This window comes from Rutidosis leptorrhynchoides, chromosome 8 (assembly GCF_046630445.1).
Source record: "Rutidosis leptorrhynchoides isolate AG116_Rl617_1_P2 chromosome 8, CSIRO_AGI_Rlap_v1, whole genome shotgun sequence".
NCBI classification, from domain to species: Eukaryota; Viridiplantae; Streptophyta; class Magnoliopsida; order Asterales; family Asteraceae; genus Rutidosis; species Rutidosis leptorrhynchoides.
Genome location: NC_092340.1, coordinates 78,382,184 through 78,407,764, shown reverse-complemented (window position 1 = coordinate 78,407,764; position 25,581 = coordinate 78,382,184). Strand labels below are relative to the sequence as shown.

Here is a 25,581-nt window from a genome sequence, read left to right as displayed (position 1 = left end):
ATGAATATAATTCATGAATGTAGTGATCTTTAGGAAGATAACACTTGCTAAAGCTTTACTTAAGTTTCGATATGTCAAAATCAGAGTATGTAACTGAATTTGTATGAAAATGGTTTTTCTTTGGTGAACATATACATATATCATGTGAATGTAAGTAGTATAGTTAACAACTGCTGAATCAGAATGGAAGAATGTACAATGTAACATATTTATATGAGATATGAATATCTCTCGGGTTTTACCTACCCGTTAAAATATTTTTTACAATTAACAGTTTGTACAAAAGAGAAGATATACGTTCATATATGTATTCTTCAGATGTAATCATGGTTTTAATAAGTTAATATAATATTAAACTCATTTGATTTGCTGTTGAAACGAGAATAAATAATCTCCAAAACCTTAGAGATTTCATAATTGTTGTGAAATATTTCGCTAATGAAGTTATGAATTAATACTTCATCGTTCATTGTTATTGATATACTTCGGTATATGATGTTGGTGCTCTTGGAATTCTTGTGAAATTCATAAGGCACTAATGATATTTTCTAGAAAGTTTCGAGTACATCGAAAATTAAAGTATACAATCAATCATGTATTTGAGTAATACACTTGGTTTATTACGAAATGGAGTTTATTGTATTGAAGCAATGATTAACGATTGTTAAGTTATTAACAAAAGATGTACATCATAGCATATTGTGATATGAATTAACCATGTAGTACATACTAGTTAAGATTCACACGTAATAGCTTAGTACGAAAAGATTTATTATTGTTCCAATCCATATATATAAAGTATACATATGTAATTCTTCAGGAAGAATGAGTCAATACATCTTAACTCATTATTACTAATATTCCTTGGTATCTATGGGGCATATGATGTTGATGTTTGAGGTACTGAGTGTGATGTTGAGGCGTGGAATGCGGATGTTGTCGTTGGTGAAGCTGGTGATGTTGGTGATGATGTTGGTGGTGATGCCGATGGTACTGGTGGTACTGGTTATGCTGCTGGTGCTGCTGCTGGTGTTCGTAGGTTTCGCACCATATTCTCCAGAGCCACTACTCGAGCGCGAAGCTCGTTGACTTCTTCAATTATTCCGGGATGATTGGCGGTTCGGACAAGTGGATGAATAAGATCTAAAATTTTAGATATTATATATTCGTGACTGGATATCCTGGAAATGAGGGTGAAAATAGTGTTCCGAACGGGTTCGCCAGTAAGTGCTTCAGGTTCTTCACCAAGAGGTGAATTCGGTTGGTGGAAGGGATCACCTTCTTCTTGTCTCCATTGATTAAGTTTACTACGAACCCATCCCCAATTCATCCAAAATAGATGATGGCTGATTGGTTGGTTCATTCCGGTTACGCTGCCATTGGAGCTCGAAGAGTTCGAGGAATCCATATTATGTGTTTGGAATTAGGGTTTTTGATATGAGATTAGTGTTGAATACTGGATGATATATTCGTCTCCTCGAATACGTGTATATAGCAAAAAGATTTCCGTAATTTACGGAGGGAATTTAGGAAAAGTGTTAGACAAAATCTATTGGGATAGATACGATAAGATATAATAAGATATGATGTGTCTATACTTTAATAATGGCAGTATGACGTGTCGAGATCATAAAGTGATAAGTATGTAATCTAATAATCTTTTGATTAAAGACTTTCAATTCGTATACTGTGATAACCCAATGACATTTTTCGATTCACAAACCGATGCATAAAGGCATAAGGCATATAGGTACGTGATATAACAAGGAGTTATATACGTTTGTGTGTGAGTAGTAACAATTATAAGAGTTTCAAAATCATGGATAATATTTCATGTAATACATATGTAATACACATAACCATGATAGATGACTTATGAATATCAAGAATTTCTGAAATCATTGTGTCGCATTTAGATGCGGTGGTGTAATTGGATAGTACTCAGGAAAGTGAGCAGAGTTCTTAGATTAGCTCGGCATTCTAAGATAAGTAAAGTTTCTAAAGTATAGTGTAGCATTTAACAGTTAAAGCAAACAATTAAAGGCACTATGGTCAAGAAAAGTTGTAGTCCTACATTAGGAAAGAGACTTTGATTAGAATCTGTAAGTCAAGTTTGGTAAAGCATGATTGTTAAGATTATAAGGCAATCCTAAGTGCTTTAAGTGTAAGGCAGGAAAGGTTATAGTTTCCTAGATTGCTAAGGCACCCTAGCTAGCAAGTAAGGCACACATAAAAATGCAATCCTGGTTCTCTATAACAGCCTGGTTATGCTCTGATACCAATCTGTCACACCCCCAGTTAGGGCCTGGGTGAAATGTGACTTAATATCAAATCAACCAACATATTATAATATACGAGAACAATACTAAATGATAAAACAAACTTTATTGAGCACGCAGCGGAAAATGAAACGTAGTTACAATGATAGGAATAACAATAATGGAAATGTTCACATGCAGAAGTAATAAATGCGATATCTCTTGATCCTATGTCCAAGTAGCATCACATAAGCAGTAAGTATAAGAGCTTGAATCAAACAGCACCTGAGACAAAACATGCTAAAGTGTCAACCAAAAGGTTGAGTGAAGTTCATAGGTTTAACAAATAAGTTTGACCGTTTGTTTTAGACCACAAGATTTAATTTGTAAGGTTGATCTCCCGCAGGATCAAAAAGTAGATCTCGCAGATCCAAAAGTTATGCCAGTGCGTGATATTTAGACTAAACGTTCAAGTTTGCCCCATGACAAGTTGTGTCTGTCCTTGTCGGTTTAAATTTCATTATCAAGTAATACAAAGACTGAGTCAAATGTATCGGGGACGTTACTCCCGATAGGCCTACCCCCAATAAATAAGCATGCCGCAGCACTTAAAAATATCACTGTAGGGACTTAGTCGGACATAGCCGGGTATAGCATAGTTTTAGCAGTTGGTACTTGTGTCTAAATTGTAAATAGTAAAAGCAGCATGTGTCTCACCCCAAATAAGTTAAATAAGTTTGCTAGCAATAAAGAGTGGGGCTATGAATTCACCTTAGTAAGTAGAGAGAGAGTTATTCCTCGGAATAAAGAGTTGAACGAGTGAGCAGGAAAGTCAACCTATTGACATTTAAGAGTAGTTAAGTGTTTTGCCCATGTTTAAGTTTAAGTATGTGTTTAAGTATAGTTTGTTTTACTAAGTTTCTATTCCTAGTAAGTTACTATTTTTATAATGTTTCCATTTTTAGAAAGTTTCTTATTTTACTAAGTTTCTATGACTATAGAGTTTCTACTTTTATGAGTGTTTTTCATTTTAGGATACTTGCCGTATTAGATAAGCTTCCAATCACCCCTTTCCCTTCGAATGGCTAATTTAGATCTAGGGGCTTGAGCCATAGGACCCTTTAAATCGGAAATCCAAACCCTCTGCCTAGAATCTCGTAGAAACCATTCGTCAAGAAAGTTCGAAGATCTATACATCTCTAATACATATCCCAAAATATTTTTGTGCTACAATATAAGTAGTAGGTTATAGGTGCTAGTAATAGTAATAGTGTATACATGTTAAGTACTAGTATAAGTAGTATTAGGGTTTAAGGTTTTAATATGTATATGTATATATAATTCGTATATATACATAAAAATATTTTTTTTTTACATGTATATATGTATATATAAATCTAGGAGTGTTTATGTATATACTTATGAATAACAAGTTTATAATATGAATATGAATTAACAAAGATTAAAGTTTATGTAAATAGTTTAGGGTTTATGTTATACCTTTGAAGATTCAAGATAATTAACAAAGAAAAGATGAACACGATGAAGATGGAAGATCAAAGCCTTAAAAATCTTGAAGAACTCCTTGAAGATTCTTGAAGAACACGAAGAACAAGCTTGAAGATCCGAATACCACAAGAGAGGGAGAGGGAGAGATTGTTTTTGAGAGAGGATTTTGGTGTGATTTGTGAATGAGAAACTAGGAGTTTATATAGTGCAAGTATTAGAGTGTTAGTCAACATAAGGATGTTCTAATTAATGATTTTATTTTATTTTATAATTTTTAGTCAACAATAGGTGGTACTAGTTTATATATATATTATTTTAATTTTTAGTCAACATAAGGATGTAATTGTTTAAGATTCTTTAGTCTCATTATTATTACTATTATTACTATTATTATTTTTTACATTTACTACATGATAAGTATTATTTTCTTTTTACTAATTCATGACTTGTATATATTTAGTTCTCAATTGTTTTATTATTTATATAAATGTCAATTTTTATTTATTACTTATAGGTTATCAGTTATAATATTACATAAATGCATAAATTTTAATTAGCAGTGAGTGTCGACTAACAGTTTATTATTTTCATCTTTTATTAACTTGTCAATTATTGCACAAAGTTAATTAATATGTTTTCTAACTCTTAATACTTAACAATTGTTGATTAAAGTTTAATCATTAAGTTTTGATTATATTGTTTGGGCATTTAATATTGGAAAAATATAGAATGGAAAAAATGAGGGTCGTTATAACAATAACCATGGTTAACCAATTGAACAAGGGAATGGTGTTTAAAGACCGTCAGAGTTCATAACAACCATTAATGCACTTAACACATCGTACACTAACCCCACGGGTGGCATCTTAACACGTCGATACTTCACCCTGGGTGGCGTCTTAACACATCGACACTTCACCTCGAGTGGCGTCTTAACACTTCGACACTTCACTCTTCATTTTACTTGAGGTGGCATCTTAACACGTCGATACTTCACCTCGAGTGGTGCCTTAACACATCGGCACTTCACCCGTTAATCTCTTGGAGTGGCATCTTAGCACATCGATACTTCACTCCGGGTGGTGTCTTATGTGACAACCCGGAAATTTCCAACCAAATTTAAACTTTAATCTTTATATGTTTCCGACACCGAAAATTTCCAACCAAATTTAAACTTTAATCTTTATATGTTTCCGACACGATAAGCAATATTTGTTAAGTTAAATTTCAAGAATTTTAAACTATGTTCATACATTCATTCAACCTCGACCAAGTTCCAACGATTCACGAACCATTAAACGAATATGATTATATATGTATATGTGTATATATATTATAACTTGAAATGTAAACAAAATATTAGATTAAATACTTTATATGATTGTATCTGTTTCAAAATGTTTATCAATGGAATTAGAAGATAAAATCAAATGATTGAATTAGCAGATATATTGAATTATGATTACAAGTCTCTGTTGAAAGGTCCACGTTGATTTGAGAAATCTTTCCATTTTAACAATATTCGGAAAATGGTAAAGTGATTTATAAATAAGAACAAATTGTCAATCATTGAGAACTAGACAAAGAATAGTGGAAGATTGAATCTCATAAAGACTCGATTGATCTATTTAGTTTCAAACGTACAAAAACGTTTTCAGTTTAAAAAGAACTTTATTATTAAAACGTATATAACTTTTATAAATATCTAGAAAAATTTTTGACAACTCATTACTTAACTAGTATGATAAAGATAACGATATTTATATTTTATTTTATTAAATATATATAACAATTTAAATTAATATTATATATATATTTATACGCGTATTATACGTACATAATTTTATACTTTTACTATAAACTTTACCTTTACTTTATTTTTACTTTACTTTAACTTTAATAATTCACTTTAATAATTCATACTTTAATAATTCACTTTAATAATTCACTTTAATAATTCACTTTAATAATTCATACTTTAATAATTCATACTTTAATAATTCACTTTAATAATTCATACTTTAATAATTCACTTTAATAATTCAAAAATCTATTATAAATAGAATTCAATTGGTTTCATTATTTCATAGAAACTTGAAAATATTTTTCTCTAAACTCTCTCAATCGATTTACATATATATATTTACCCCGTATTATTTCAAGATATTATTAGTATACATAAAATATTACGACGGAGTGCTTTCCGAGTGATTTCGAAATTGTTTTTCGAGTAGGATAGGATTAAGGAAATTATGGGTTATAGCTATGGAGGTGATTGAGTATGGTTCATGGGTATGCTCGTGAGGTCAATATAGTGTTTATCATTTCCGTTGCGTCTAGGTACCTTTCCTGCAATATTGAATCTCAATATTGATACGTGAGTACTCATAATTTAACTTTTACATACTAATAGTGTATCCCTGACTAGTGCTCGAGTATTTAGGATTATGCATGCTTGTACTTTTGATATTGCCCTTAGACAGGTTAGGTTGAATATTGTATTAGTTACACTTGCGGTTGAGATAAGGTATAAGATATACATGTCCTTGGAAAGCTAGCAAAAAATTAAGAACTTTTCCTTTAGATATCGAATGGTTTCGATGAACGGATTAGAAGTTATAATCAATTGAATTTTCGATATTTTTATTAAAAATGATTATTATCATCGTCGTTTTTATCGTCGTTCTAGTTTTATCTTATTATTATCATTATTATTATCTTTATCAATAAAAGGGATTTATCAATAAAAATTGTTATTTTTTTTATTATTACTATCGTTATTATCGTTAAAGTTATAATTAGTATTATTATTATTATCCAAATATTATTATTATTATTAGTATTATTATTATTATTATCATTATTAATATATATATCATTATTTAAAAATGGTTATTGTTATTGTTATTATTATTATTATTACTATATTATCATTAAGATATTTTTTAGTATTATCGTTAATAATGTTATAGTAACTATCATTATTAATATTAGTGTAATTAAAACAAATATTTGTAACACCTAATTATTTTGATTACTATTATTATCATTATTATGAACACGATATAAAAGATGATCAAAAGCTATTAAACAAAACGATTAGGAAATAATGAGTAAGAGTATCATGATGAAATTAAAATATTATAAGATATTGATTTAGATAAAATTATCGTTCTTATTATTTTTATCATTACTATTATTATTAAAAGTATCGTTAGTATTAAAACTATCATTTTAACAAAAATTATCATTTTAATAAAAATGTCATTGTTACTATAAAATATCATTATTATTATTATTTTAAATAGAATTATTATTTTAAAGATAATATTAAAAATTATCGTAAATATTAAAGTTATCATAATTAGAATTATCGTTTTATCATAATGTCATCTTAGTAATTATAAATATTGATATTTTTATAATAATAATTATTATTACAAAATAATACAACTTTTACTTACTATCATTATAGATATTATTTTATCAAATAAATATGTGATACAAACATATTTTACTACGTGTAATAACTTATTTTAATAATACCTAACATATTAACTTTATGATATTAAATGAACCCTATAAATTTTATTACTTAATATATATAAAAGTATATTTTATTATATAAATTTAATATAAAATTTTATTTATTAATAAATAAATTATATTATATAAATCTTTTAAAAATATTTAAAAATATAAAACGACGATATTTAAACTATATATTAATCATGTATAGATTTTTGGAAATTATTTTGAGTCAAATTTACTTTTGTTGACTTTTGCATATTAGTCTCGAGCATTAGGATTGTGGTACACTATGACTTGACCTAATTTGTTAGACAAATATTGACTAACACATAAATATATATAATTAATTTAGGTTCATGAATCCGAGGCCAACCTTGCACTTGTTCAATGACGTTATATGTATTTTTACTACGAAATACAGTATGGTGAGTTTCATTTGCCTTTTTACCCTTTATATTTTTGGGCTGAGAATACATGCGCAATTTTTTATAAATGTTTTACGAAATAGACACAAGTAATCGAAACTACATTATATGGTTGAATTATCGAAATCGAATATGCCCCTTTTTATTAAGTCTGGTAATCTAAGAATTAGGGAACAGACACCCTAATTGACGCGAATCCTAAAGATAGATCTATTGGGCCTAACAAACCCCATCCAAAGTACCGGATGCTTTAGTACTTCGAAATTTATATCATGTCCGAAGGAGGATCCCGGAATGATAGGGGATATTCTTATATGTATCTAGTTAATGTCGGTTACCAGGTGTTCACCATATGAATGATTATTTTTGTCTCTATGTATGGGACGTATATTTATGAGAACTGGAAATGAAATTCTTGTGGTCTATTAAAATGATGGAAATAAATTATTATGATAAACTAATGAACTCACTAACCTTTTGGTTGACACTTTAAAGCATGTTTATTCTCAGGTGTTAAAGAAATCTTCCGCTGTGCATTTGCTCATTTTAAAGATATTACTTGGAGTCTTTCATAGCATATTTCGAAGTTCGTTACATTTGAGTCATTGAGTTCATCAAAGATTATTATTAAATCAATTTATAGTTGGATAGTGGATATTATGAAATGGTATGCATGCCTGTCAATTTTCGATGTAAAGAAAGTTTGTCTTTTAAAAACGAATGCAATGTTTGTAAAATGTATCATATAGAGGTCAAATACCTCGCAATGTAACCAACTATTGTGAATCGTTTATAATGTATATGAACGGGTCCTTTCATCTTAACACATCGACACTTCACCCCGGGTGGCGTCTTAACACATCGACACTTCACCCGTCATATTACTTTGAGTGGTGTCTTAGCACATCGACACTTCACTCGTCACGTGAAATGTGGTGTCTTAGCACATCGACACTTCACATCTCACGCTACAACAAATAAATACATTATATACCTACGCATATAATTATTCCACTCACCTTAGAGTCTTTTGTGAAGGATAACCGAGCTTGCAAACTTCAATATAACGTACCTATTACATTATGCACATAATCAATCACAAGATCAAGTTGGTCAACCAATTCACTCACCATTCTAGTGTCATTTTGGCCCATGGTGCAATTTCGACCCATTTGCACACTTAACCCTAATATTGGGTCAACTTCGCTAAAAACCCTAACCCTAGCCATTTAGGGTCTTAATACACATATAATCACAATGTTATCTCATTTTCACACTAACAAGACAACTTAGGTCATCAAAGACCCGTTTTACCCATTCGAGGTTTCCACACCCATTCGGGTCACCACATGCCCAAATAGCACTCATTTACATAACATCTAGGTGTGTTAGTGGTTAACTAACCAATTTAAGACTCATAAACTCATTTATCAATTCAAAACCCTAGGTTAGTCATCCTTTAAGTCTTCATGACTCAAACTTACCCAAAATCCCCAAATCACTAACAAATGAGTTTTATACACATCACTAACCCAAACCCTAACCCTTAAACAATTATTAGTAATAAAATCAAGGTTAAGACTTACCACTATGATCAAAATGTAGCTAGTGGGGAGATGAACAACTTTGATGCTCGAGCTCTAACCCGAAACAAGCTTCTTCTACTTTGATTTGAGCTTTCTCACACTAGAGTCACTCTCTCTCTCTCTCTCTAGAATTGAAGTGGATGACGTTTGGTGGTTGTAGATGGAGTAAATGTGTAATGACCCGCACTTTTTCGATCATTCTATACTTATAAGATTAATATTTACATAAATTAAACCTTACCAACATGACAAGCAATCCAAATTGTTGAGACTTATGCCTTCGAAAAGAGTTTTACACAACGTTTGACCGTCTAGTTTGACCGATGATATCACGAACTATATAACATATGATAATTATACGTTTTTGTATATATATGCATATATACATATTTAACATGATCTAAGAATGTTTTAATACCTCATTTTGTATTAATAACAATAAGTTACAAGTATATTTTGAAACTACTAACCTAAGTTTTCAAAACGATAACCATACGTAACGTTATTTGACATAAATACTTATGACCTATAATGTTTATACATATATCGTATAAGTAATGTATTTAATCACTTTTAAGGACTTAAATACATAAAAAAATATAAGTATATTCACAAAAGATAGCTATATTTGAATTCTCATTCCATTTTTCACAAGATTTCTATACGTATATCTAGAGTACATGTACTCGTATCATACCTAACCTCTATACGTATTTACTATTGGTATATACACATCAAATCACCACCAACCAGCCCTTGTTCAATGCCTTATGTATAAGGTAACTACTTTTGTTATCTAGTATGACAATTTCACATGATTAAAAGATTTTTTCACAAAATTACAAACTTATACACCTTTTACACCACCATTTATACTCCATTCCATTTTCATTTTACTACACATTTCCTTTAACTAAAACACACACACTTTTAAGAGCCTTAACCTCCATAACCATTCAGCTAATATCCATGAAGATCTAGCCATAAAAACATCACTTAATCACCATAAGAAAACTCTTACAAAAACACTTCAAGAATCCTTCCAAGAACACAAGTTTACTTCCAATCTTTCATCCAATTCCATCACCCTTTTGGTTCTAGGTTCTTACTCTTCTTTTACAGCAATCTTGTCCAAGTAACTTGAGGTAGTAACTTTGTTCATAACCTTATTCTATTCATATATATATAGCTATCTTATTTTGTGGTATAAAATTTTAACAACAAGAACATAGTTTGAATGTTTTCAAACTTGTTTGCAAACTAAATAGATCCTTCTAACTTAACTTTTAAAATACTTCAAGACCTGTAATATAACTTAAATATATGCTAATTTAACAAGGTATAACTTGGTTTTTCAAAGAACATCTTAAAAACTGTTTTTACGATGTCGGAGTGCAACCGGGGGCTGTTTTGGGTTGGATAATTAAAAACCATCTTAAACTTTGAATTGGAGGTTTATTTTCTGGAAAAATGATTTTACTATGAATATGATAACACATAAAAATTTCATGATTTAACTCAAAGTATAAGTATTTTTAGAAAAATAATCATTTAAGGTTGTTTACATGATGGAAAATGATTAACTTCATAAGTTTCACTAAAGTTTGACCTATGACCTGTGATTTCGAATACAAACTAAGGTATTTACAGTTCATAGTCTTAAAGAGGGACTCGATCCAAGGAAGTGGCAAGTTGAACCAACGAAAACGGAGTTGTAACGAAGAAACTACGACCAAAACAAAATCGGATATCCAAGACTAGTTTAGCTACGAAAATAATTGGAGAAAATTAAATAAATCACATCTTTTTAAAATAACATGATATTTTATATATATGTACTCATAATTTAATTTTATATGGTTCAGGATCACCCGTAAACAATACGAGAAGATTAATCATAAGATCCCATGATTGTACGCAACACGTCATTTGACAACACCGGTACTTTATGTACGCAACACGTCATTTGACAACACCGGTACCGTGGGTCAAGATTAATCTCGACCAATACATATACGATGGGGGTTTTATTTATTTCATTGGGGGTTTATTAAACACCTAAAAATGAACCATTAAAATTAAATTACTAACATCGGACTGCTAACTACGGACTAAGAAATTATTAAAAGTATTAAAAGTATAATAAGTATATATATGTGACGATTGTTTTAAAAAGAAAAGGTATTGATATATTATATATGGATAGGTTCGTGATATCAACCGGAGACCAAGTCAAAATATATATATCTTCAAGGCAAAAGTGAGTATATAGTCCCACTTTTAAACTCTAAGTATTTCGGGATGAGAATACATGTATTTTATGTTTTACGTTATGGACACAAGTAACTGAAAAATATATTCTACGTTGAGTTGTACCACTGGCATACTTCCCTGTAGCTTGGTAACTGTTATTTACAGCGGTATTGTAAACGCGAATCCTGTTGATAGATCTATCGGGCCTGACAACCCCAACCGGACTGGACGACCAGTATTCAACGGTTGCACAGTACTTCGTTTCGTGACTACACTTGGTACGGTGTAGTAAGATTTCATAATAAAGGGAATATGCGACGTGATTAAATGTTAAGTATGGTTACCAAGTGCTCAACCACTTAGAATATTTTTATTAAAACATTTATATATGAAATCTTGTGGTCTATATATATATATATATATATTGCTGCCGGCATTAAACCTATATCTCACCAACTTTATGTTGACGTTTTAAGCATGTCTATTCTCAGGTGATAATTAGAAGCTTCCGCTGCAACATGTTCAATTTAAGCAAGATCTTGAGTATGCATATTTGTGTCAAAAATAAAACTGCATATCCGAGGAATTGTAATGTAAAATATGCTAGAAATCGTATTGTTATCATCACATGTAAAGTTTGTAAGTCTAAGATTATCGCTAAATGATAATCATCTTTTTATTGTCTAAAGCTTGTATTAAAATAAGAGTTATGGTTTGTAATGTAAAATAAATGCAGTTGTTCTTTTAAAAATGTCGCATATAGAGGTCAATACCTCGCAATGAAATCATACGTTATCTAACTCGTTCTTATGGTTAAGGACGGGTTATGACAAAATGAGGCTCCACAAACTGATCTAGGGCCTTAAAGTCGCCCACAATGTGAAATTACCAAGTTACCCCTTTTAAATATCAAAAACACAAAAGCTGGCTCGTCAGGCAATCTGGACGGCGTCCAGAATTCTGGACGGCGTCCAACATAACAGGGAAAAACTGGATCTTACATCCTAATAGCTAAACCCTAATTTTTAACCAATAATTTCTAAACCCTAATTTCTAAACCCTAATTTTTAAACCCCAAAAAAAAAAAAAAAAAACTCAAAAGTAAAACATTCATTGCAATGAATGTTATCACTTATTTTTTTGAGCGTTTCACGCAAAAATAATAACATTTATCACGAAGTGTCTTTTTTAAATCTTCATATTTTCATTTGATCTTAATGCCTGAATTTTTTTTTCAAAAAAAGCGAAAAAAAAATTACTTCCTCTCAAAGAGTGATTCCCTCTTGATTATATATATATATATATATATATATATATATATATATATATATATATATATATATATATATAGCGATCCATGGCTAAACTTATAAATGGCTAAGAATGGATAAGCAAAATTTCAATTTTTTTAAATTATCTTTTTACGATCTCTTAATATGCAGATTGAAAAAAAAAAGCAAAAATTTAAAAAATAAATAACGAAATCATTAAAAAATCGATGATGAATGATAATCATCGTGATGAATGATTAATTTATCAGTCATCTGAATAGTGATGAATGATTAATTTATCGTTCATCACTATTCAGATGAATGATAAATTAATCATTCATCAAGATTATCATTCATCATAGATTTTTTAAACGATTTAGAATATTTCTGGCTTATAAAAATATAGATTATGAGAGCATTTTGATGCAGATTCTTGAATAAAAAAAAATAAATTTTTTTTTTTTTTTTGATTTTGTTTATTTCCACTTAACCACTAAAGTTGTTTAGCCATTGATTAAACCTATATATATATATATATATATATATATATATATATATATATATATATATATATATATATATATATATATATATATATATATATATATATATATATATGTGTGTGTGTGTGTGTGTGTGTGTGTGTGTGTGTGTGTGTGTGTGTGTGTGTGTGTGTGTGTGTGTGCAGTGGCAGAACGTGGAGATCTTGAATAGGAGGGCCGGTAAATCTAGTACATACAAAATAAGCATCTAGTACATACAAAATAAGCAGCGTATTCATAAGATGAAAATAGTTACAAGTTGGCTCGACGGCCTTTAAGCATTTTGAAATCATCAATAACGGATTCTGAGTTAAACTTTTCGGCAATTTCTCGTTCAATGTAAACCACCAAACTATCCGCTAGAAACTCATCTGACATCTTGTTGCGAAGTCGAGTCTTGAAAATTTTCATTCCGGAAAATGCTCTCTCAGTTGTAGCAATTGAAACGGGAAGTGTTAAGATTAGTCGAATTAAACTATCAAGCAAATTATAGTTCTCACACTTCTTAGTTTCCACAAGAACTCTACATAATTCTACAAGAGTCGATACACCACTTAGCTTCGGGTTCTTTGACATCTCAATATTGAATAGCTCTAACTCTGACTTCAATCTAGTCCTCTCTTGCTCCGTAAAATCAGCAGGATAGTATTTCTCAACAAGAGAGCAAAGATGATCAACATTAAACCTTTTAGAACCTTTTCTTGGAACTAAAGTATAACTAAGAGTTAATAACTCCATAGCTTGGTCATTAAATTTATTTTCCAACTCTAACAATTGTTTATCAAGCGTACTAATAAAGACATCAACTCGATAATAATGTTCAAAAGTAACATGATTATCTTGCCGACGAGGCCGATATCTACTAGACTTGTATAAAGCGTTTAAATCGGGAATATCGACTTCGTGTTTCTCACAGAATAATTTTACCTTTAAAAGTAATGAATCCCATCCATTATTTCTTAATTCATTAAGGTTTTCCTTCGTTGCTGACACTAGTTCCATGGCATTAATGATATCTTGGGATTTCTTTTGCAAAGCTTGAGAAAGAAATTCAGTCATCCCAAATATTTCATTTATCAAGTGTAAAATCAATACGAACTCAAACGATTTTGTATAACAATAGGCCAAATCAGCATCTCCATGTTAAAGAGAACAAGATACATCATCAATTATTCCTTTAAGAACAACCTGAGTAGAATTAAACATTACAAGCATACTACTGACTGAAGAAAAATGGGAACCCCAACGAGTATCACCTGCTCTACTTAATGTCCCAACTTGGTTTGCTCCTCTACCCGTTTCAATTTCACCAAGTTCTAGTAAACGTATTGTTTCATCAGCCTTTGCCTTTTGCAATTCATCATGGAATTTGCTTGAAGCACATATCACATTTATAATAGAAGTTAGCTTTGTGAAGAATTATATTTAAAAGTTCCTTTTGAATTAATCCCGAAGTATATCTTGAACATTTAGGAGCATTGTCTAACACAACCTTGGCAACTTCATCATTATAAGAAGCTAGAAGCTTCAACATCTCAAGAAAATTACCACGGTTTTTTGAATTTGCTGATTCGTCGTGCCCTCGAAAAGCACAAGCTTGAAATGATAGCCAACGAACTACATCAAATGAAGCTTTCAATCGTAGACGACTACTCGTGACTAACTCTGTCTGTTGCTTTTCTAAGATGTTTTCAATATGTCCATCTTGATTCAAAAAATTTCCACTAAATATTAAAGCATCTTTATGTTGTTCACTTTGAATATGCTTAATGAATGAACATCTTTTTCCATTAACCTTTTTCCATTTATCAAATCCTTTAACAATAAAAGTATCTCTTCCGTTACGCACAGATGGTTTGTCAGAAAACAAAAAACAAAGAAAGCAGTAGGCGGCATCTCTTGAAGGAGAATACTCTAACCAATTAGGGAATTTACCAAACCACGCGTTTTGAAATCTACGGGTATGAGTAGAAGTACCTTTATTAGGATACTCTTCCAAATGAATCTGAAAAGGTCCTTTATTCAAATAAGATCGTTTTACAAGTTCTTTTCTATCAAACGGATAACTCCATATTTGTTTTCGTTTCCCAGGATCTCTTTCCAAATAATTAGGGTCTACCTCTTCTATAGTTGGCCTTGAAGCTTCAAAAACAGGTGTAGTTGGTTGATCATTTTGTTGTTCATCGTCATTTGTCGAAGGTTTGCAACGTTTACTATTTTGAATATCTACGTCCGGACAAGTAGTTTTTGTTGTATCATCAATCCTTCTTTTGAAAAATGAAGTAATGGGTTTTTGTTTTTCCATAGTTGTTCCCTGAAAATACAAAAATATAACATATCAATACAAATTGTCAACACATCTTATATTCTTATTGTTACATACTTACACTAATATAGTAATACTCAATAACAAATAACTACATTGAACTCAACTTCAAGAAATATGTTAAACTAATACGCAATAAATAAAATTATGTTAAACTAAAATTAAGGTACCTGAGTTTTTGGAATTGTCGATAAAATTGGAGTTGAAATCGGTAGGTGTACAAAGGATACAATTAGGTTTTGAGTTTTGACGCACCATTGGGGATTTGAGATAATGTTCGATCAATAAAAAAATAAAGGGTAAATAATTTTAGGGAAGGCCCATTAAGTCTAAATTTTTTTGGCCCATAAAAAATACAAATTTTACACTTGTGGGCTAAAAAATAGGGATGGCCTTGGCACTCTTTGGCCTTCAAAGCCTTCCGCCTCTGTGTGTGTGTGTGTGTAAATTAGGCACCAAAATCCCGTACCCCGAGCGACCGACCACCTTGTTCTATTCCGAACCTCCCATGATTAGAACCTTTAAATTATTAGGGATAAGTAAGTAGTGGGGACTTGAAAATTTCTAATGAAGACATAAGTTCGATATCCGTAGATTACACTTTGGTGTCTTGCTTTAAAAAAAAGAAAATCTTTGAATCCTGCAAATTTTAAACCAGCCAACGTTTTTTATTATGTTTACTGAGCGCACCCCAAACAAAGTATAAAACAACGTTTTAACATGGCTTATTGGGTTACTGGTATTACAAAAATTACAGGCCAACTAATTAAGGAGACCCATATCGTGTGGCCCACTGGGTCAGGCCGCAAATTTATTTTTCAGAATCCAGACCACTTTCAATGTATATTGTTGTCGCCAAATTTACATTTACATTTACATTTACATTAAGTATATCAGTCACCACGAGTGAACAGTACCAATATAACATCACCGCTGATGTCATGCTGATGTCAGCAATTTTGACCATTTTTATTTTATTTTATTTTTATTTTTTTGCTTTTCCATTTCAAAATGAATACAGTTTCTATTTATTTACCAAAATGAATACAGTTTCTATTTATTTACCAAAATGAATACTTAATAATTTAATACTTTGACCTGAGTTTATAATCATTTTTTTTTATATACAAACCAAATACTCTAATCTCCATGGTCCAAGTTAGACTTGTATACCAAAATCTGTTTGTCAATTATAAAACACAGGTCACTAAGTGGATCTTCTGTTTTTATTTAAGCTTTTAGTTTCCTATTTGATTCAAGTAGGCCATATGAGTTATGTTTTAATCATTCATCAACTTGGTCAGTGTCGTTTTCGCTATGATTTTTAAAACTTGAGGGCTTGGTTTTTGGCCCTATGATTTGTTACTATATGAGCTTAAATATTATTTGTTTTTTTTTTTTTTCTAAGATGTTTTTGTCTGAAGATATGTCGACTATGTCTGTAAATAAGATATGGTCTAAAAGTATCTATGTTGAAGCACATTTCTAAGTCCGCGAGATTGCAGACAGAATAAGATATTATTTATCTTATGTCTTCAGAAAAATAAACAGTCTGCAGTAAAACGTCTGCGAGCGCGCAGACATAAGACATAATAAGGTATGCAGACCGGAAAAAAAACGACACCTTACTCTCTTCGTCCCACTTTAAGTGTCAACAATTGATTTTTTAAAATAACTTTTTGTCTACTTTGACTATAAATATTTTTATACGTGGTGTCTAATATTCAAGGTTGAAAAAGAAGCGAGACGGGATGCACGGTCACGATCTTAAAAGTTCGAGACGGAGTCAAGACGAACGTTGACTAACTTTGAATTTTAGATATAATACACACACACACACACACACAAACACACAAAAACCCACACATATTTTAAAATCAAAAAAATTTCGTTGACCAATTAGTACCTATAATCGCTATTACCGCTAATATAATACAAAAACTAACACTAAACTACGTCAATTTCGATTGAATTGATAACTTTTTCCCGCCTTTGACCCGACCATTCCCGCCTTTGACCCGACATTTGTCCGTTGACCGAGTTTTTAGATGACGAAACGGGTTCGAGACAGACTACTCACCAAAACGCCGCAATGGCCGTCACAACAGACGCCATTTGCAACCATGATAATATTTGATGAAAAATTATAAAACACATTTAAAACTCAATTAATCACTACTACATTCCGGCACAATTAGACGTGGGGAAAATCCTTTTTAGACGTGTTGAACAACACGTCTACATGTGACGGCTTCAATTGAGTGGTGACATATAGTGCGGTTTAAGGAACCGCTCTAAAAACTCTCAAGTAGACGTGTTGTCAAATCGTCAGATTAGGCTGTTCCGTTATGTCTTTTAGACGTGTTCCGTTATTTACAATTAGACGTGTTCCGTTAATTGCAATTAGACGTGTTCTGTTAGTTGCAATTAAAGGTCTTCCGTTAGTTGCAATTAGACGTGTTCTAGTAAATGTTAACCATGGTTAAACTCAAATATTTTGAATTGATACCTGCTAAATACCGCCAAATAATTTCTAGCACCAAATAAATTAAATCTCAAATATTTCAAATAACACCCGCCAAATACAAAATGCATCAAATATATCAAATAAAATTTACTACAAAACCAAACTATATATATATATATACATATATATATATATATATATAAATCTTTAAAGTATTTACAAAAAACAACATAACCGTAATTTACAATGGATGAATTCTAAACTAAAAAACACTAATAAAACAGTAAACTAATATAAGGTAACTATAGTTGGTTCTTTGCCATCCCTCTTTCAGTCTTACCTCCCTCTCCCTCTGCCAACAACATTATAAAATAATTTCACATGCATAGTTAGAAAGGATATTTAAGATACCTTGAACGAGAAATTGTTAACTAGAGAACTTTTTTTTTTGTTATGTTCTCCTACTGCAACTGTCAAATTCAGTTGCTATACAATTGAATCACGTCTACATGGAAACATGTCAAATTCAGCTACAATACACAGCACACTAAAAACAAATCAGTATAATTAGCAGATTGCATTAAAGTACATTAAAAAAAATCATTGACAGCCAACTCTTAAGAACCTCATTATGAGTGGACAAACTTAGTAAATAATTCGTTAACAGTCTACTTAACAAAAGCACAACCAGTAACTAAGTAACCTACTTGTAACTCATAAAGTAAATATAACGACCTAAACCAATAACCAACCGAATACGCGAAATAAAGTTTTTTTTTTTTTTTTTATGTCAGAAGAGTGCGCCACGCGCACCACCCTAGGGTGCGCGGCGCGCACAAGCCCTTTTCAGTTCTGTCCTGTTTTGTCAATTTTCAAATAAGGACCTCCCACTTCCCGACATAGTTAGACGAAACGCTTTTGACAACATGATATAATAGTTAAAACTCACACGATTCAATAATAAAATAAGTTTTACGAAACCGGGCCCACATATGCCATAATACGAGTTTCGTACAAAAGTATAAGTTTCAACCGAATTAGTTAAAACTCCAAACGACACTAGAGCATGATGTTTGGGGGTTAAACTACCCAACTCTCGGTCAAACTTCAAAAGCTAACACATCCAAAAGCGTTCCCTATCAAACAAGCGGGGTCTCTAATCCAATCGTACGCCCTTACCCTTGTCAACGCCCGAGCCTATAAAAAGGTAAACAACGAGAGAGTAAGCAAAGCTTAGTGAATGCAATAATTATACATATACATATATAACTTACTTAATTGCAAACACTTGCAACAAATCCGCATACATACTAGCAATATAATTGCAATTGCAAAAGGTTTGGACTGGCGGAGAAACCCTGACCCCGTGTGCCTTTGGCACCCATACCTCCCACCCCTTAAGGGCCAAGTATGCCTTGTAAAATACCTCCCCCTAATACCCACAAGGAAGTTGCAGGCTTAAGAATCGAACCTGCACCCATTTATTGCATTAGGTCATATTCCTGTGGGCCCAGGGATCATTAGCAACGGGTACCAACTGAGCTACTGCTCGTTGGTACTAGCAACATAATTAGCATACCTTTATAATGTATAACGCTAAATCCTCGATAACATAAGCTAGTATAACAATATCATATAACGCAAACAATACAATATGTTACAACACAATACATAAGCATTGATGTTCACAACATCCATTAGTATTCAAATATCACGGCTAGCCCAACGAATGGTATCGTCAACATCGAACTTATTTTCCCATCTGTCTTAGTTAATGTGGTATCGTCAACATCGAACTTAAACCCACATATGAGGTATCGTCAACATCAAACTTAAACCCTCATCCAATGTCACTACAATAGTGGTATGGCTTCGTCAACATCGAACTTTAAATCCATACTTGAGGTATCGTCAACACCGAACTTTAACCCTCATCCACATAACAATATACTCTAGGATATGGTATCGTCAACATCGAACTTTAACCCATACCCCACAAGTAAATAAAACATATACATACATATATAATTATTCCACTCACCTTAACGATTTGGTGACGATTTTATACTTCCGAATGCTTCAAAGCCGAGTACCTAATACAATAAGTACTCAATCATCACACACACTAGTTGGACTAATCACCAACAACTTACTCACGTGCATTCAATGACTTAAATGAATTAAATGCCCCATTTACATCAAAATCGACCATTTAAGGTCAACACACCCATTTCGGGTCATCCACTAGCCCACATAATACCCATTCATTTTATTAACTAGGTGTGCTAGTAATTAACTAACCAATTATGACTCATAAACTCATTTATCATTTCAAAACCCTAGGTTAGCAATTCTTGAGTCCTCGTGACTCGATCTTACCCAAGAACACCCAAAATCACCAAATATGGGTTTTATGTTCTTCACTAACCCAAACCCTAACCCTTAACAAATTAAAATAGGGAAATCAAGGTTAGAACATACCACCACAACCAAAACGTAGCAAAAGACTAGATGAACAACTTTAATACTTGAGCTTTAGCCCGAATCAAGCTTCTTCCTCCTTGATTCAAGCTTTCTCTCTCAAGAACACACTTCTCTCTCTAGAATTTGATTTGGGGTTGAAGATAAGGTTGGTGTAGTGTTGAATGTGTTTTCAACCACCACACAACTGTCCTTTACAGCCCCAACTCGTCCTCATGTTAAAAGACAACAATACCCTTCATTTAACTTTTAATTAAAAAGCAGAATGCTGGCCCAGGTGCAGTGCGCCACGCGCACCACTAAAAGTGTGCGGCACGCACTAGTGGTCTGAACGGCTTCTGACCCAGTTTAATTACACACTGCAGCCCACACTTAATGTACACTATTTACACCACTGTACAATTATTATTCGGGTCTTACAGTAAACCCCAATCGCATACGGATAACGAAAAAACCCTAACCGAACAAACTAAACGATTAGGGATGAATAAAAACCTAAACGGTGGATCTGATTATGAGAAATAATGTGTAGTCTGTACACCCAATCAATTTCAATTCAAGAAACGAACAAACCTCCCAATCGGTGGAGCAGTCACAGTTTGATATTGAGCGGTAGATTGAGATGACAAACCTCGCAATCGGTTGAAGACCTAATCTTTACCCCAATACTTTACTCGATGATGATCGGTTGAAAAGGAATCGATCCCAGGGCAAAGGAATTGTTGGTAGAGGCAGGTGTGTAGAAGAGAGATGAGAGCCAATTTGATTCTAGAATAGCTTGTTGGATATATGATACCGTAGTAAAAAAAAATTGAAAAAAACAAAAAAAAAACATAAAGTAGATAGCTTATGAACAATGGTAGTACTCCGTATTTGTTTTAGCATATATGATTATAACTAGAAATAGGTGTAGCACGCTCCGCTGCGCTGATTTCATTATTGTTAAGTTAAGATATCCTGATTGCCTCGATATTCCTTGCCGTTTTTCATTTACGATTCACCCTTCGCTGCTATCGTTCGGAGATGTTCAGAAGAAACAAAGGCTGGTGCTTTTTTGCTCCATCCTCTGCTTCCTCTTGTTGTTTCTTCTCATATTTGGAATTATATACTAAAAATATATACGTACGAAAAATAACGAAAGAAATTCAACTTTTGATATAGAATGCAAAAATGAAATAATAATGACAGTATTGAAGCAAACTGATGGTTTCTAATGTTATTCCATATTTACTATTCTAACAATAATATAACAGAATATAATGACAAATGAATATAGTGAATATGATGTTTCAACGCTTTTGAGTTTTGTATGCTATACAGTATACACTATATTGTTATTTACAAACATTGCTAGTTAATTAAGGAGTGTACTTCGTACATAAGTTACTGATCAAAAGAATTAAAATTAACATTAGTATTAAGTTATTAAGTTGTATCCACAGTTCAATGTAAAGTACTTACCCTAATCTCAAACAGTTAACCAATTGTTAAAATTAGCAGGTCCGTTAAATAAGTTAACCAGAAAAGATGTAGCCTTTCGATGGACTGATGAACAAGAAAAGGCTTTTCAGACTCTCAAACAGTTGTTATGTCAAGCGCCGGTTTTAGCTTTACTAGAGGGAACAGAAGATTTTGTGATTTACTGCGATGCGTCACGCGAAGGTCTGGGTTGTGTTTTGATGTAAAGAAATAAAGTTATAGCGTATGCTTCACGACAGTTGAAAAATCATGAACGAAATTACCCTACTCATGATTTAGAGTTAACTGCAGTTGTGTTTGCTTTGAAGTTTTGGAGACACTATTTGTATGGTACACATTGTGAAATCTATACAGATCATAAGAGTCTTCAGTACATCTTTTTGTAGAAAGAATTAAATATGCGTCAACGTCGATATCAAGAATTAATTAAAGACTATGATTATGAGATTAAGTATCATTCGGGTAAAGCAAATGTGGTAGCAGATGCTTAGAGTCGCAAGAAAACAGTCGAAAATGTTAGATTTATGAGAATTGAGATAGTTTCAGACTTGATCGATCGATTGAAAACCGTTCAGTTAGTAGCACTGAATGATGAAAACCTAAAGACTGAGCAAATGACCAAAAGAAAATTTGACCTATGCAATGATTCTAGAGGATTAAAGACCTATAAAGACAGAATTTGGGTGCCTATGCTTGGAGAATTGAGGGATTTAATCCTTACAGAAGCGCATAAATCTAGACTGACAGTGCATTCAGGTAGTACTAAGATGTACAGGGATTTGAAAACGTTGTATTGGTGGCCAACAATGAAGACAAATGTTGCAGGTTTCGTTGAGAAATATCATATTTGTGCGCAAGTTAAAGCAGAACATCAGAAACCATATGGATCTCTACGACAGTTAGAAATTCCTCAGTGGAAATGAGATCATATAACGATGGATTTTGTAACCAAGTTACCCCGAACCCAGAAGGGACATTAGATGATCTGGGTGATAGTGGATCGTCTGACAAAGAGTGCTCACTTCTTGGCTACTCGTGAAACCACTTCGTTAAGTGATTTGGCAGAGTTGTACTTGAAAGAAATCGTTAGTCTACATGGTGTAGCATTATCTATAGTTTCCGACAGAGATACTAGTGATAATGCTAAAAACGAACATATATTTCATAGCATTATTCCTCAAGAAAGACAAGCTTTTAGTTGCAACTGTTCTATTTACAAGTGATATTCGTTTAAATAATAAAAGGTGAAGACAAAAGACAGATTCGACGAATTGAAGACGCAAACGACCAAAAAGCTCAAAAGTACAAAATACAATCAATGAGGTTCCAATTATTGATAAGAAACGTCTCAAAATTACAAGAGTACAAGATTCAAAACGCAAAGTACAAGATATTAAATTGTACGCAAGGACGTTCGAAAATCCGGAACCGGGACCAGAGTCAACTCTCAACGCTCGACGCAACGGACTAAAAATTACAAGTTAACTATGCACATAAATAAAATATAATATTTAAATAATTCTTATAATTATTTATATATTATATTATTATTTATAAACGTCGGCAAGAAAGAAAACAAAGATATGTGACTTCTCCCAGCTGGCCATGCGATCGCATGGCCTGGAGGCACAAAAGCCATGCGATCGCATGGCTCTGAAATCCAGCCCAGGTCCTATAAATTCAATGCGTTTTGGCCAAAATATAACCACCTATCTCTCTATCCTACAAACGTAATATATATATATATATATATATATATATATATATATATATATATATATATATATATATATATATATTATAATTTTAATTTTAATTTTAATTCTAATAATAAGGGTATGTTAGCGAATGTTGTAAGGGTGTAAGTCGAAATTCTGTCCATGTAACGCTACGCTATTTTTAATCATTGTAAGTTATGTTCAACCTTTTTAATTTAATGTCTCGTAGCTAAGTTATTATTATGCTTATTTAATCCGAAGTAATCATGATGTTGGGCTAAAAATATTAAAATTGGGTAATTGGGCTTTATACCATAATTGGAGTTTGGACAAAAGAACGACACTTGTGGAAATTAGACTATGAGCTATTAATGGCTTTATATTTGTTTAACTAAATGATAGTTTGTTAATTTTAATATAAAGATTTACAATTGGACGTCCCTATAAATAACCATATACACTCGATCGGACACGATGGGCAGGATATTTATATGTACGGATAATCGTTCATTTAACCGGACACGGGAATGGATTAATAGCCACTAGAATTATTAAAACAGGGGTGAAATTATGTACAAGGACACTTGGCATAATTGTTAACAAAGTATTAAAACCTTGAGTTACACTCAGTCGACATCCTGGTGTAATTATTAAACAAAGTAATAAAACCTTGTTACAGTTTAAGTCCCCAATTAGTTGGAATATTTAACTTCGGGTATAAGGATAATTTGACGAGGACACTCGCATTTTATATTTATGACTGATGGACTGTTATGGACAAAAACCAGACGGACATATTAAATAATCCAGGACAAAGGACAATTAACCCATGGGCATAAAACTAAAATCAACACGTCAAACATCATGATTACGGAAGTTTAAATAAGCATAATTCTTTTATTTCATATTTAATTTCCTTTATTTTATATTTAATTGCACTTCTAATTATAGCACTTTTATTTATTGTTATTGTATTTAATTGCACTTTTAATTATCGTACATTTTAATTATCGCAAGTTTATTTTATCGCACTTTTATTATTCGCAATTTCATTATCGTTATTTACTTTACGCTTTAAATTAAGTCTTTTATTTATTTAATATTTTACATTTGGTTTTAACTGCGACTAAAGTTTTAAAATCGACAAACCGGTCATTAAACCGTAAAAACCCCCCTTTATAATAATAATATTACTTATATATACATTTGTATTTTTATAAAAGTAAACTAATATAGCGTTAAGCTTTGTTTAAAGATTTTCCCTGTGGAACGAACCGGACTTACTAAAAACTACACTACTGTACGATTAGGTACACTGCCTATAAGTGTTGTAGCAAGGTTTAAGTATATCCATTCTCTAAATAAATAAATATCTTGTGTAAAATTGTATCGTATTTAATAGCATTTCCTGCTAAAATTTAAGCTATTTTATATACACCTCGCATAACATCAAGTATTTTTGGCGCCGCTGCCGGGGAACGCCGAAGCGAAACGCCACACACATAAAAAAAAAGATTTTTATTTTTAGTACGCTTTTGTAGAAATACGTTTTAAATATTCGAAAATATAAAAAGAAAAACAAAAATATAAATATTTTTAAGAGTTTGTAAGTTATATAAAAGTTTCTTTATCTTTATTTTATAAAAATATAAGTTTTATTTAATTTATATAAATATATTACATAATTTTATTAAAACAGAAAAAAAAAGTAATAAACTCTCTGCCCGATCACTGT

General features: G+C 31.8%; 1 protein-coding gene across 1 annotated transcript; it reads right to left on the bottom strand.

The window, feature by feature from the left end:
- Positions 1-13,627: 13,627 nt before the first annotated feature.
- On the bottom strand, positions 13,628-19,649 carry LOC139863542 (uncharacterized). The gene is made up of 7 exons (XM_071852164.1): positions 19,595-19,649; positions 18,661-18,698; positions 18,509-18,520; positions 15,797-15,826; positions 14,863-15,689; positions 14,632-14,747; positions 13,628-14,511 (listed from the first exon to the last, which is right to left on the bottom strand). Exons 1-7 carry the CDS (start codon positions 19,647-19,649, stop codon positions 13,628-13,630), a joined length of 1,962 nt encoding a protein of 653 aa, XP_071708265.1.
- Between the last annotated feature and the right edge of the window lie 5,932 nt (positions 19,650-25,581).

Excerpts from the sequence above, each read along its gene's own strand:
- LOC139863542 (XM_071852164.1), bottom strand. The coding sequence starts at position 19,649 with ATGGGTGCAGGTTCGATTCTTAAGCCTGCAACTTCCTTGTGGGTATTA. Across the intron at positions 14,748-14,862 it reads GATGAAGTTGCCAAGGTTGT|CAAATTCCATGATGAATTGC; the intron begins GTTAGACAATGC and ends ATGTGCTTCAAG. Across the intron at positions 14,512-14,631 it reads TGGGACATTAAGTAGAGCAG|ATGCTGATTTGGCCTATTGT; the intron begins GTGATACTCGTT and ends TTTAACATGGAG.